Source organism: Mytilus californianus, unplaced genomic scaffold (genome assembly GCF_021869535.1).
Source record: "Mytilus californianus isolate M0D057914Y unplaced genomic scaffold, xbMytCali1.0.p SCAF_3, whole genome shotgun sequence".
NCBI lineage: Eukaryota > Metazoa > Mollusca > Bivalvia > Mytilida > Mytilidae > Mytilus > Mytilus californianus.
This window is the reverse complement of record NW_026262679.1, coordinates 64,312,604-64,327,753: the sequence shown is the minus strand read 5'-3', so window position 1 is coordinate 64,327,753 and position 15,150 is coordinate 64,312,604. Positions and strand designations below refer to the sequence as shown.

The following is a 15,150-nucleotide window of genomic DNA, read 5'->3' as shown; positions in this document are numbered from 1 at the left end:
AATTAGTATCAACAGGTCAAATAAACAAGAAAGTACGATTTGAGAGTACTCGCAGTTACTGACAGCTAGTTAAAAGCCAAAAACAATTATTAATAAAAAATAATGCATCAGAGACTAAAATCAACTAAAACGCATCCCAGGGATTTAGTATTTTAATGTCATGGACAGTCAAAGAAGACATGACTTGTGCAATGCCAAAAAAATAAATGTATCGACAAGCAGTAACATAGTTAGGAGTTAACCTCTTTATAGATCAAAATGAATGTGGGTGTGTCTTTATACATCCCGTTTGAAAAGTATACAAATTTAGTTATGTTTTAATTTGCTGATGACAGAATCAATATTAGTGCCAATGTAAACTATATTCAAAGATCTAATTACAACATTGGTAAGATAACCTTTACTAATAAGTTTGTTTAAAGGTTCGATGAGTTTACACGGATCACATAGTGATTTCTGCGCTTTAAGTACAATATTACCGTAAAATTTAGGATGTGAAATACCGTTTTTAATCAGTTTTCTACAGGTACAGCCAAATTTACTAATCAAATCTTTGTATCTATGAAAGAATTTAGTAAAGGTTTTACGTTATTTATGGTAGCGAAATCCCTGGTTTAATAATTTACCAGTGATGCATTGATTACCTTCGTTAAAATCTATGACATCACTACACACACGGGTATAACGAACGAGTTGGGATATATAAACACCGTATGATGGAGCCGAAGGAACATCGCCATCTAAAAAAGGTAACTATATTTGGTATGTGCGCACCTTGCAAGGTCCTCATGCCTATCAGACAGTTTTCACTTGACCTTGACCTCATTTCATGGATCAGTGAACAAAGTTAAGTTCTTGTGGTCAAGTCCATATCACAGATACTATAAGCAAATACTATTGCTGCAATAGGTCTTTTATATATTTGGTATATGGAATGACTGGCAGGTGTCATCTCACCATGACCTCATTTTCATGGTTCAGTGGTCAAAGTTAACTTTTTTGTGTTTTGGTCTATTTCACAGATACTATAAGTATTCAGTCAATTATATTTTGGTGTATGGAATGGTTGTAAGGTGTACATGTCTGTCTGACAGTAATCATCTAACCTTGACCTCATTTTCATGGTTCATTGGTCAATGCTATTTTTTTCTTGTTTGGTTTGTTTTTTCAGATACTTTAAGAAATAGTTGAACTATATTTGGTTTATGGAATGATTGTAAGGTGTAAATAAATGTCTGGCATGTTTCATCTGACCATGACCATATTTCATAGTTCATTGGTCAATGTTGAAGTTCTCTGAATTGTTCTGTTTTTTTAAATACTTTTCAAATAACTAACAACTCTTTAAAACTGCACTTTTTTCATATTGATGTAAAAATGTTTTGACGTTTTATACAGACAATTCCAATTTTATGTAATCAATTTCCTATCTACTGCACAATGAGTTTCGTGTAAAAAAAAAAGTAAAAAGAGTTATATTTGTCAGTATGTTATTCCTAAATTAACTTGATTGATTTGGGTATGATTAACCCATTTTTTAGAAAGAAGTTACATATTCCAAAACTGCGTCTTTTGCCTCTTTTACAAAAGTATCTTTGACAGCTACATGTATAGAATAAAGAATGGAAATGGGGAATGTGTCAAAGAGACAACAACCCAACCAAAATATACAAGTAAACCCAACGCCACCAATGGGTCTTCAACACAGCGAGAAATCCCACACCCAGAGGCAGCCCCAAGCAGGCCCCGAAACACTAGATCAAGAAAATGGATGCCATTCTATGCTCCAAAACTTATAGATGAACCAAAATTAAAAAATTATTCAAGACCAACAAAGGCTAGAGGTTCCTGACTAAGGACAGACGCAAAAATGCAACTTGGTTAAACAGGTTTTATGAGCGCTCAGCCTTCGCCCTTCACCTCTAGCCAATGTAGACATATATACTAGTAACTTAAATGTCCACAATTTTGAGTGACACTGCCAAAGAATAAATTTTGGGGTCCCTAACAAATATTGCCTCTACAGCTGCCCCAAAGAGCCCACTCTTAACGAAATCTGCAGAAGGGGTCTTTTACATATATATGTACTATAGTTTAGTTGCTATCTCCCTTTATGTTTAATATGACAGTGCTAGCTATGAAATTTAATAATAATTAAACTACAAGCCATCTGCTGTATTTCAAAAGGCTATCTGTTTCTTCAGAAAATACTTTGCGTAGTGATTATGTAAGCAATCCATTCTTTTTTTTATACACAAAACTCGTATGAAGTCCAAACAACAAAAAGAATCAACAATACTGTATACAATTCTATAAGCAATCATCATTCAAAATTGTTAAAAGAGGTACACCAAAAAATTAAAATAGTTTTCCCCATTTTCACGCAACTCAACTTTAGTAACTCGCAACTCGACCTTCGTAACTCGCAACTCGACCTTCGTAACTCGCAACTCGACCTTCGTAACTCGACCTTTGTAACTCACAACTCAACTTTCGTAACTCGCAACTCGATACTCGACAACAAGTGAATCTCGTAATTATCCTGTGACTGTTTGGTGTGCACTTGCATACTTAAATTAATTTTAACAGAAAAGAAAAATGAAACATTTTGCCCAAAGGTAATTTGGGTACCCTTGCGTTATATGTTTAATATAATTTATTTTAATAGACATTATAGAATAGAATTGAATAGAACAAGGATGTATATAAGATGTTAGTTATACGTCCTTGAATAGAATAATAAAAGTGCCCAATATGCAAAACTAAGCTGAATAATTCAAAACCCCTGAGAATATTAAATTCTGATATAATTTAGTCTTTTGTTTGCTGATGACCTTATCATATATTATTATCTCAATTAAAGCAAAGAAGGTCTTCAGATTAGTTTAGATAACTTATCAAATTATTTTGAAAATTGGCAGTTAATTATGTTTTAATACAAAAAATTATAAAATAACTAAAACAATGATCATCAAGCAAAGAACTACAAAATTGGATTTTATATATATTATTAGTAAGGTTCAACAATGAAAAAAATTGATGATGACATCATGACACTGATGTTACAGAATATAAATTTCTGGGCACCTTAATAAAAAATGATGGAAATCTGAAAGCGAGCTTAACAGCTCTGTAATATACCTGACTTAATATCGGGGACTAAAAGTAAGGCATAAAAGAAATTAAGAAATCAGAAACATTGAGCTACAAATTATTACATCGCATTACAAAAAGAGGCTGATACAATATAATAGTAACATCGATAATGAATAAGACAGATCAGTTCCAAATATATGAACTCAACATACTCAGATATGCAACATTCCTGCCCCAAAACGAAATATTCCCATATTTTTTTTAATGTTGATTTTGCAGATTTAGCAGAAAAAGCAAAGAAAAGTCTTTTTTTCTATTGAAAACAAATCCTGTTTTTTTGGGGCAATTTATCTCTTTTGATTCTCTTGTTTAGGCAATTTTGACATATAATGCAGAAATATCGTACATGGATACATATTATTCTTATTATAAAACGAAAGGCAGAATAAAATCCTGAAATAATATAGATAATTTCCAAAACTGGACAAGACTCCTTTTGAAAAGGTACAGTCTGACCGATTTGAGCTGGTATAATACTCAAACTGCTATTAGGGATGTGTAAATACGCAGCCTCTGTTGTAATTACTTTACCATCGTCAAATTTGAAATTTGAGTACCGGTATTATACCAGCTCAAATCGGTCAGTGCTGTTCATTGGGAATGTATTTCCATGCAGTCTTTGTTGTAATATCATAACTTTCGTCACCTGTGAAATTTTAGAAATGTACCTGTCAGTTCACATCGCACATTACTATTTTTTGTTACAAGCATATCTATGCAGTCTCTGTTGTAAATACCAAACCTACGTCATTTTTGAAATTTTAGAATTGTACAAGCATTGTTGTGTTCAGTTTTAATTTTATAAATTTAAAAATTGTTATAGTAAAATCAGAATAGATTGATATGATTCATTTTACATCATTTTCATACTGATGAAGGATATATCTGTTATCCAAAATATTTATAGATAATTACATTAAATGTTTCCTTTTTTAGCCCACCTGGCCCGAAGGGCCAAGTGAGCTTTTCTCATCACTTGGAGTCTGCTGTCCGTCGTCGTTAGCTTTTACAAAAATCTTCTCCTCTGAAACCACTAGGCCAAATTTAACCAAACTTGGCCACAATCACCATTAGGGTATCTAGTTTAAAAATGTGTCCGATGACCCCGCCAACCAACCAAGATTGCCGCCATGGCTAAAAATAGAACATAGGGGTAAAATGTAGATTTTGGCTTATATCTCTGAACCCAAAGCATTTAGAGTAAATCTGACATTGGGTAAAACTGATTATCAGGTCAAGATCTATCTGGCCTGAAATTTTCAGACAAATCTGACAACCCGTTGTTGGGTTGCTGCCCCTGAATTAGTAATTTTAAGGAAATTTTGCAGTTTTTGGTTATTATCTTGAATATTATTATAGATAGAGATAAACTGTAAACAGCAATAATGTTCAGCAAAGTAAGATCTACAAATAAGTCGTCATGACCAAAATTGTCAGTCGACCCCTTTAGGAGTTATTGCCCTTTATAGTCAATTTTTAACAATTTTTCGTAAATTTTTGTAATCTTTTACAAAAATCTTCTTCTCTGAAACTACTGAGACAAATTTAACCATACTTGGCCTTAATCATTATTAGGGTTTTTAGTTTTAAAAATTTGTCCGATGACCCCGCCTTCCAACCATCATGGCCGACATGGTTAAAAATAGAACATAGGGGTAAAATGCAGTTTTTGGTTTATATCTCTGAAACTAAAGCATTTAGAGCAAATCTGCGTTTTGTTAAAATATACTTATTCACTCATTTGGTCTTTTGGAAAATGTTGTTTGTGCTGTATTTAGACCCCTCTACCAAGAAATTTGTTTTGCATGCACATGTATAGAAATAGTGGTTTTTATCCAACGCAATCATAGGTTTGAACGTTGTTTTCAATTTAGACTTGTTTATAATTTTTCGTTTGGGCTTGTATTATATTTGCCTTCGAGTTTATAAATTGAGGTAAATTATATGGCCTTCCAAATACCGTTTCGATTCCTTACATCACTGAAGAGACATTAATTGTCGAAATCCGGATATGGTGTACAAATTTTTGAACTTCATGTTTGCGGTATACCATCTTTTCCGCAAGTTTAGTGTTTTCTGTTTGGCAATAAATTAATGATAAGATCTATTTTGTTACATCTTGTGATCCGTTTATTTGGCAATCGCCAATGGCAGTCAGCAGGGTTTAAGAACATCAGTTGTTCGACCTGCTAGTCAAATGCGTTTTGTTAAAATATACTTTTTCACTCATTTGGTCTTTTGGAAAATGTTGTTTGTGCTGTATTTAAACCCCTCTACCAAGAAATTTGTTTAGCATGCACACGTATAGAAATTGCGGTTTTTATCCAATGCAATCATAGGTTTGAATGTTGTTTTCAATTTAGACTTGTTTTTATATATGTATATATATATATACGTCTAAACAAGTGACATCTCTACGACAGATCCATCCATTGGATCACCAATGAAGGTGATACACGGCTGAAAACACATATTATATTCATAATTACTCTAAATATCAGCATAGAACGTCTAGGTGGCCGAGTGGTCTAGAGCGCTGGACACAGTGCAGGCGGTGTTGTCTGGATATCTCAATAGCATGAGTTCGAATCCTGGCGAGGGAAGAACATTTGCAGATTTAACGTTGTTGTGCTGATATTTAGAGTAATTATGTACATGTATATATATAAATGCATTTTGTTAAAATATACTTTGTCACTTTTTTGGTCTTTTGGAAAATGTTGTTTGTGCTGTATTTAGACCCCTTTACCAAGAAATTTGTTTTGCATGCACACGTATAAAAATTGCGGTTTTTATCCAACGCAATCATAGGTTTGAACGTTGTTTTCAATTTAGACTTGTTTATATATATATATATATATAGATTCTTACATTGGTACAAGTGGATTATCGGATTTATCCAATCTCAATAGCTGAATTATCAATTTTAAAGTCCTTGCCTGTAACAGATTTATTCAATCAAGATAGTTAAATTATCGAAATATTGAAAGTCCGAGCCTTGGCGAGACTTAACTATCGAGATTGAATAAATCTGATAATCAACGAGTGCCTTCCACATTCATCAAAGTTGTCAATTTCTCTAACACCTTTTATCACATTTGAATTCATCCAGTGAGCTGATAAAGATTATGACCCTTAAACTCAGCCAATCATCTTCTGAGATCATCGGCAACCATGCGCATGTTGATTAATTTTTTTTAAACAATGGGTTCAGAAAGGGTTCAATTGCCAAAGAATTTGAGAAATACGATGCAAATCAGTTTATTTTGTTGTTGTTATATTGTTTATTATATATATGACATTAAAAAGAAAAGAACAATAATTAAATAAAATTTAGATACAATGATTGCAATGATAACAATTATTCTTTATTAAAATAACAAAAAAGAATATGTAAATAAATTAAATGAATATCAAGTAATTTAATCTTAACCAGCAATAAAATCTAACTGGTACATTCATGTACATGTATATACAAATGTATTATAAAGTACAGTGACCCAGTTCCATAATACATAAGTTTATGTAATAGCATACCTGATTTTTTCAGGTGAGACCAAAAAGAACTCTGTCATCTTTCCCAAACAATGATCAAACTTGGTGCTGAAGGCAGATCATTGTTTGTTCTGTTTACTTTATTCATAACTTTATTTTATACTCAGGACAACTTGTACAAACACCACTAGAAGAAGTTGTTGTACAAACAAAGACACTAACAACAACAAACAACATGAAAATAAGGAGATGTGGAATGATTGCAAATTAGACATCTATAAATCCACCAGAGACCAGAGGAACATGGTACAAACAACAATAGGGCACTGCACAGCCTTCAAAAATGAGCAAAATCAAAAATTAGCTTTAAAAGGCTCTGTTGCGTGACTAAATGTGAAAAAAACTGAAAAGAGAAAAACTATGGCCTGATTTATGCAAAGAAAAAGATAAGGCAGAAACCAACCAATGACAATTACCACTGAATAACAGGCTCCTGACTTAAAAAATAGGACATGGACATAAAAAATGTGGCAGGTTTAAAAGTGTTTTTGAGTGGTCAATCCTCTCCTCCTTATCTGGAACAGTCATGGTGTAACAGCACAACATAAGAATAAACTATAATTAACAGTTAGAGCGTTTGCCATCAGATCGACAATAAGACAATATATATATTCAATGATCTTACTACCATGTTAAATTGATAAAATTTAAGAATAAGTTTTTAGTTATGTTTTAATTTATTAAAAGCAAAAAATAATGTTAGCACTGATAAAGAAGATATTTAAAGATTTTAATACTGTGTTAATTTACCTTTAAGAATAAGTTTATTTGAGGATAAAGTTAACATGAATCCTATCCAAATCTATGAGCTCCATTAACAACATCACCAAAAATATGGTTCAGATAGCCTCAGTTTGGTTGGGTTAAACCAGTATCATGTGCCCACAAACTTGAGTATTGTGTGTTGCCCTCTTTTGGTTATTTTCTTTTGTGGGGTTGATGTATCGTTGACATAATACATTATCTCCTTTTTATATACCTGTAAATATGTAAAATTGTTTATACCTAAATGAATATTTAAAAATTTACAGTAACACATTTGTAGACTTTACAGTGTTCAATTACCTTGATAAAGGTTTGAATGTTAAATGGCCTTTAAATACTACACTGAATTGCAGAGTACAGGATCAAACAAATCATAGAAATTCAAATATTGTCATTATAAATGGATCCTTTTTTTTTTGCATTTTAAGCATATTCTTTTTATATCCATTAACAGAGAAGGGATGCCTGGAATTCCTGGAAGAAAGACTGTGGTATGTTATATTTGTGGCAGAGAATTTGGATCACAGTCACTATCAATCCATGAGCCACAGTGTTTGAAAAAATGGAGGTATGAAAATGACAAGATACCCAAACTTCAACGAAGGAAAACTCCAACAAAACCTGAGATATTACCTGAAATAAATGGGAAGGGTAATAATGAAAGGTTTAATGAAGCCGCCTGGCAGAGCGCACAATCTCAGTTGCTGCCTTGTCCAAATTGTGGCAGAAAATTTAACCCAGACAGACTGCCTGTACATCAAAGAAGCTGTAAAGCAGGTAAAACATGAACACAAGATACATAACTATGTACCTCTTAATTTTTGTCCACCGCGCAACACGTTGAGGGGGACATAGAAATACCAGGCGTCTGTCCTTGCATCCTTTCCATCTTTGTAAGCGCTCTCACGTGTACAGTTCTTGCCAGATTTTTATATCTAAATTTATATCATAGGTTCATATCAGCAATGTCTTGGACGAGTTCGAAAATCAGTGCTGATCAATTATTTTGAAAAGAGTTATGCCCCTTGGAAGTATATACTATAGGGAAAATTGCATCGTTAGTGCTCTCATTTGTACAATTCTTGCCAGAATTTTATGAAACTTATATCATAGGTTTATATTAGAAATGTCTTGGACAAGTTCAAAATCAGTGCTGATCAACTATTTTTAAAAGAGTTATGCCCCTTGAAAATATTGATTATATGGAAAATTGCCTTATGAGTGCTCTAATGTGTACAATTCTTGCCAGATTTTTATGAAATTTATATTATAGGTTTATGTCATCAATGTCTCAAACAAATTCGAAAATCAGTGCCGATTGATTATTTTTGAAAGAGTTATGCCCCTTAAAAATATTGATTATATGGAAAATTGCATTGTTAGCGCTCTCATATGTACAATTATTACCAGAATTTTATGAAATTTATATCATAGGTTTATATCAGCAATGTCTTTGACATTTTCGAAAATTATTAAAGTGCTGATCAAATATTTTTAACAAGTTATGCCCTTGGAAATATTAATTATAACGAAATCGCATTGCATTTGCTCTGAAGCCTTCATTTCTCTTTAGATATTTATAAATTGTTTTTTAGTTATTGCCCTTGTACCTTGGATAGATAAACTTTGTGCAACACGGGGGACATTGGAACTCTGTTCTTTTATTAACCTACTGGCACAAAAGTTGTCATCTTTGCAGCAAAAACTGGATATAATATGTATAAATATAGCATATATATGTTAGCGGCAATAAGTGAAATTAGGCATTAAGCTTAAATTCTAGGCAATAAGCTAACGCCTAGGCAGTAAGCCTATTGCCTAAATAATGTTAGGCATTAGTCTTAAATCCTAGGATTTAGACTTAAATCCTGAAAATTATGTTCAGGCATTAATGTTAATGCCTAAACTGAAAATGAGAGTAAATAAAAAGTAATTATTCAAAGTTAAAATACATTTTGCACATAATCAAATAAGAAGAACTGAAGTTTGAGTGTCAATTACATGAAATAAAATATTGATGTAAAAATCATTGAATAAATCTCTTAAAATATATGTAAACTTGTTTGATAGTTGTCTCATTTGAAATCATACTACAGCTCCTTGTTTTTATATTGATAGAAACTATTTTATTGATTTTTCTGGGTTACCAAATGGGCATAGCTATGGCACACACTATTTTATATATTTTTTTTTTTTTTCTAACATTTGTACCTGGTGATCGTCTAATACATTTGTGTAGACAAATTGACCACTGTTAATTCGTTCTTCCTCATCCATGTAGTTAGCTTGTCATGAATATTTCCGTTTGACCACTCAGTACTACCCTGTGATTGGGGGTGTATTGGCTTCCAGTGAAGAACAACTTGTTCTGGCCACATAAGAATTAATTCAGATAACCTTAGCTGTCAATTCACGACCTTTGCCACTTTACTGTTTATGTGGCACACCAAATATTGTGAAAACATAAACTAAATTAGAAGCCACCTTTGAAGCACTTTTTGACGTAAGAGCTCTAGTATTATAAATCATTTTAAGGGGATCTTGGTATACCATCAGAAAATATAGTTTCCATTTTACTTTGATTGAAAGTCAATTAGATTAACCCGTCCTGTTCTGTAAAACTGTTTGGATAAAAATGGGTTTTACTACTACTCCCTTCTCATGTTACAATTTCAACAAAATGGAAGTAAGAGTGCAATGGAATCATGGGAAATGTTTACAAAGCCATTATTAGGTTGTTTAATTAGATAGGGTCTGTTATATTAATAGACCGCTTTGACATATTTCTATGTGATTTTTTACCCCAATATACCATACAGATTCTCTAGTTTGTGTGTGTCATATTTGTTTTTCGTAAACTGTTTTGTTATGAATTAGGCCGTTATAGTTTTCTCAATTGAATTTTTTCATATTTTTTACGTCAGGTCCTTTAAAAGCCGACCATACGATATGGGTTTTTCTCATTGTTGAAGGACGTACGGTTGCATGTAATTGCTTACATCCACTTCATTTGAACTTTGGTGGGTACTTGTCTTATGTCAGTCATACCACATCTCTTTATTTTTATATAAACTTTGAGAAATTTCCATAACAATTCTCTTTTACTTTAATTTACAGTGTTTCAAAATTCCAATGGTAAAAAATATCATACCATTTTAAATTGTAATAATCTATAGTTGCCTTATTTTCTGTTTTTGAAAGTTTAATCTTTGCAAAATGGTAATTGTACCTTTGCCTTAGATATATGATCTTTGTTTACCCTGATTCAAATTTATATTCCGTAAAGATCCAAGAAATTTGTTGTTGCTTAAATGCTAGATAAAGAAGTGAAAAGACAAGATTGATATTAATGAAAATTTACATATCCAATAAAGCAGATGGAAAGTTGATGTGACTTGCAAAATTTCATATCTTCAGTTGTGTATTTTTTTGCAGCTATAAATAGAGCCACTAAATCCAGATCATTTTGCCCCTTGGAGTGAAAAAGATCTGGATTGATTTTGGTTTTAGGATAATATTTTTTTAACCAAACATTCAATCAATAAAATGCATAGTTTGAAAATGTCCCTAAAGAAGACCATATTGATTTTGAGGACACTTTCACAGAGGTCAAGGTCGTTGCGGCAATTGTGATGTTTATTGGATCATTACCTCACCTTCACCAAATGACCATGTGAGTGTTTGCCATCACTTTGCTTCTGTTGTTGTACACTTTTAAGTTAAAAAAAAATGTCTTTTTTGTAACCACTGAACCAGTTTCAACCAAAGTTAACTGCTCTTTGGTCAGGTTGTTGTCTCTTTGACACATTCCCCGTTTCCATTCTCAATATTAAGAATATTCTAAGACCTTCTAAGGCTATTTAAAAAGTTTGTGTTTTTTTTTTGTTTTTTTTTCATCTCTGCCAACCAGCCAACATGGCTACTATGACTAAAAGTAAAACATATGGCTACAATATTTAATGAGAGTAATTGGCTATTTATTGTCTAGGAAACTGTATAAGATAAACAAAATCTGATGGGGCAGAAATACTCAGAATATGTTCCCATTTCCGTTTCTACCAAAATGACGTAATTAAGTCTTGTTTGGGAAGACTTATTGTTTTTGCTCAGTTCTTATTATGTCACCCGATCGACAATTTGTCACCCGATCGACAATGTCGGGTGACATATTGCTTTTCCTCCGTTTCTTTTTTTTATTATTTCACCCAATCGACAATGTCGGGTGACATATTGCTTTTCCTCTGTTTCTTTTTCCCTATTATTATTATGGCACCCTCAACGGAGTTGGGGTGACATATTGTTATTCTACGTTTCTTTTTTTTCTTATTTTTAGCTCACCTGGCCCGAAGGGCCAAGTGAGCTTTTCTCATCACTTGGCGTCCGTCGTCCGTCGTTGGCATCGGCGGCGTCGTCGTCCGTTGTCATTAGCTTTTTACAAAAATCTTCTCCTCTGAAACCACTGGGCCAAATTTAACCAAACTTGGCCACAATCATCATTAGGGTATTTAGTTTAAAAAATGTGTCCGATGACCCTGCCAACCAACCAAGATGGCCGCCATGGCTAAAAATAGAACATAGGGGTAAAATGTAGATTTTGGCTTATATCTCTGAAAACAAAGCATTTAGAGTAAATCTGACAAGCAAGTAAAACTGATTATCAGGTCAAGATCTATCTGCCCTGAAATTTTCAGACAAATCTGACAACCTGTTGTTGGGTTGCTGCCCCTGAATTGGTAATTTTAAGGAAATTTTGCAGTTTTTGGTTATTATCTTGAATATTATTATAGATAGAGATAAACTGTAAACAGCAATAATGTTCAGCAAAGTAAGATCTACAAATAAGTTGTCATGACCAAAATTGTCAGTCGACCCCTTTAGGAGTTATTGCCCTTAATAGTCAATTTTTAACAATTTTTCGTAAATTTTTGTAATCTTTTACAAAAATCTTCTTCTCTGAAAATACTGAGACAAATTTAACCATACTTGGCCATAATCATTATTAGGGTATCTAGTTTGAAAAATTTGTCCGATGACTTCGCCTTCCAACCATCATGGCCAACTTGGTTAAAAATAGAACATAGGGGTAAAATGCAGTTTTTGGTTTATATCTCTGAAACTAAAGCATTTAGAGCAAATCTGACAGGTGGCAAAAATGTTCATCAGATTCAGATTTATCTGCCCTGAAATTTTCAGACGAATCCGTCAACCCGTTGTTGGGTTGCTGCCCCTGAGTTAGTAATTTTACAAAAATTTTGCAGTTTTTTGTTATTATCTTAGATATCATTATAATATCTAATATCTAATACTATTAATTATGATTTTAACCTTATGTTACATGATTTCCAAAGCATCAGTAAATACAGGTGAGCGACACAGGCTCTTGAGAGCCTCTAGTTATTCTTCCACACATTTTTGTCCGCGCTAGTTCTCGGAATTGAACGGACCAATGTTGATGGAACTCAACTATAATGAGGACCCCCATATGAAGTTGTGCACCTTGCTATGGAATGGTAAAAGATGGCCGCCGTTTCCATGGAAACAGCAAAAATGCAAAAAAATCAAAGTGTTCCAAACTCAAAGAAACTTCACAGAAATGGTAACTGGCATGTGCTGATTTGCAGTTTGACTTCAGAATTTTCAAAATGGCTGACGTTGCCATGGAAGCAGCAAAAATGTCCAAAATTTCAAAATGCTCCAAACTCAATGAAACTTTACAATAATGTTAATTGGCATGTGAAGATGCCCTCTTTGACTTTAAAGTTTTCAAAATGGCTGCCGTTACCATGGCAATGGGGGAAAGAGGGTGCCATCCGTTATTGCTCGCAATTACAAATCTAGTTTTTATTATTCTTCTTCCCTCTTCCTCTTCTGCCACTTTTTTAAATGAACTTGTCAGCACCCGTTCTCCAAAACAGGTTGTCAGATTTACTTAAGGTTTCACAATATGTTAGACTAACATGCCTAGTGGTGCAATCAGGGTTTCGTTTGTGCATTGGGGTCTAAAAAGAGGTACTTTGAGGGGCCAAAAGAAGGGAGGGGTTTACTATAGAACCCTATGCGATTTTATTTTTTTTTATTTTCAAATAATTATAACTTGAAAATTGTTAGTGATAGGCACAATCTTTATAATTGAAAATGTTCTACATGATAAAGCACATCAAATGAAATAAAGGGTTAGTCCCCAGGGGTCACCCTCACCCCCTGCCATTTGTCAAAGTTCTAATATCTTGTAAGTGGTCAAGATCCCCACCCTTAAACCATATATATTCTGGTTTGTCATGATAAAGCACATCAAATGAAATGAAGGTGTAGTCCCCAGGGGTCACCCCCACCCCCTGCCATTTGAAAAAGTTCTAATATCTTGTAAATGGTCGAGATCCCCACCCCTAAACCATATATATTCTGGTTAGTCATGATACAACACATCAAATGAAATAAAGTATTAGTCCCCAGGGGTCACCCCCACCCCATACCATTTGAGAAAGTTCTAATATCTTGTAAATGGTTAAGATCCCCACCCCTAAACCATATATATTCTGGTTAGTCATGATACAGCACATTACATGAAGTAAAGTATTAGTCCCCAGGGGTCACCCTCACTCCCTGCCATTTGAGAAAGTTCTAATATATTGTAAATGGTCAAGATCCCCACCCTTAAACCATATATATTCCTGTTCGTCATGTCACAAAGATTCGAATGATATATAGGGTCAGTCCCCAGGGGTCCCCCACCCTGAATGATCTAATATCTTGTAAATGGTCGAGATCCCCACCCCTAAACCATATATATTCCTGTTCGTCATGTCAAGAAGATTTGAATGATAACCAGAGTCAGTCCCAAGGCATCACTAATGCATATAACTTTACTGGACCAAACCAATTTTCACTGGACTTGGTGATGTAAGGCGACCCTGGGAATGACGAATTATGGAAGCTTCGTTTGGGAGACTTCGTAACAGCATCCTGTTACAATCATTTCTTGTTTCTTTTAGGAGTTATTGTCCATAAATGAAGATTTTATTGTTTATTTTTGCATTTTCTCAAATATCTTGAATACAGAATACTATAACAGATAAAGAGAAACCAGCAATAGGAAAGAAGGATGTGGGTATCCATCCATGATACGAAATCAGTACATGCACAGCAAAAAACACAAAAATGCATAGGAACAGAGCATTTTTGCTGTTCTTCATCTCAGAGTCACAGTGAGGCCTTCAACACGGAGCAAAATAACTCTCCTCACTGCAAGTTTAAGACAGCCCTTAGCATCAATTTGAGTGGAATTCTTTCCAAACTGACAATCACGCCATAACTTATGTCTGAAAGTATGTTTGTCTGAACAAGAATTAAAAAAAAATATTCTTTTGACATAAACTTTTGACATTGTTGTGTAGGTGAATAAGAAACATAAGTTCTGCTTTCTATTGTAACAGACATGCAACCTAACCCTTATTCCTGGTTAGTGTTGTTGTTCTCAGTGTTCTCATGAAAATGTGCAAAGCCATATCTGCCTTAAATTCAGCTCAAAGGGGGGGGGGGGAAGGGGGGACTTGTTTGCAAGTTCGCTAAAAAAAAATCTTGTTACTATAGGAATATGATGTAGTAATTTATCATGAAGCAACACTCTTTGATTCTGTTTTCTACAGTGTAAAAATTATGACAAGTAGAATTTGA

General features: G+C 33.6%; 1 protein-coding gene across 3 annotated transcripts in view; it reads left to right on the top strand.

Annotated features, from left to right (window-relative positions):
- Positions 1-15,150, top strand: part of LOC127733121 (zinc finger protein 474-like) — a 70,350-nt gene that overhangs the window by 4,321 nt on the left and 50,879 nt on the right. For all 3 annotated transcript variants that reach the window (XM_052242428.1, XM_052242427.1, XM_052242429.1), the window contains exon 2: positions 7,931-8,253. In XM_052242428.1, coding sequence (XP_052098388.1) covers positions 7,938-8,253 — 316 coding nt within the window. In that variant the 5' untranslated portion in view covers positions 7,931-7,937. The remainder of the gene's footprint in view (positions 1-7,930; positions 8,254-15,150) is intronic.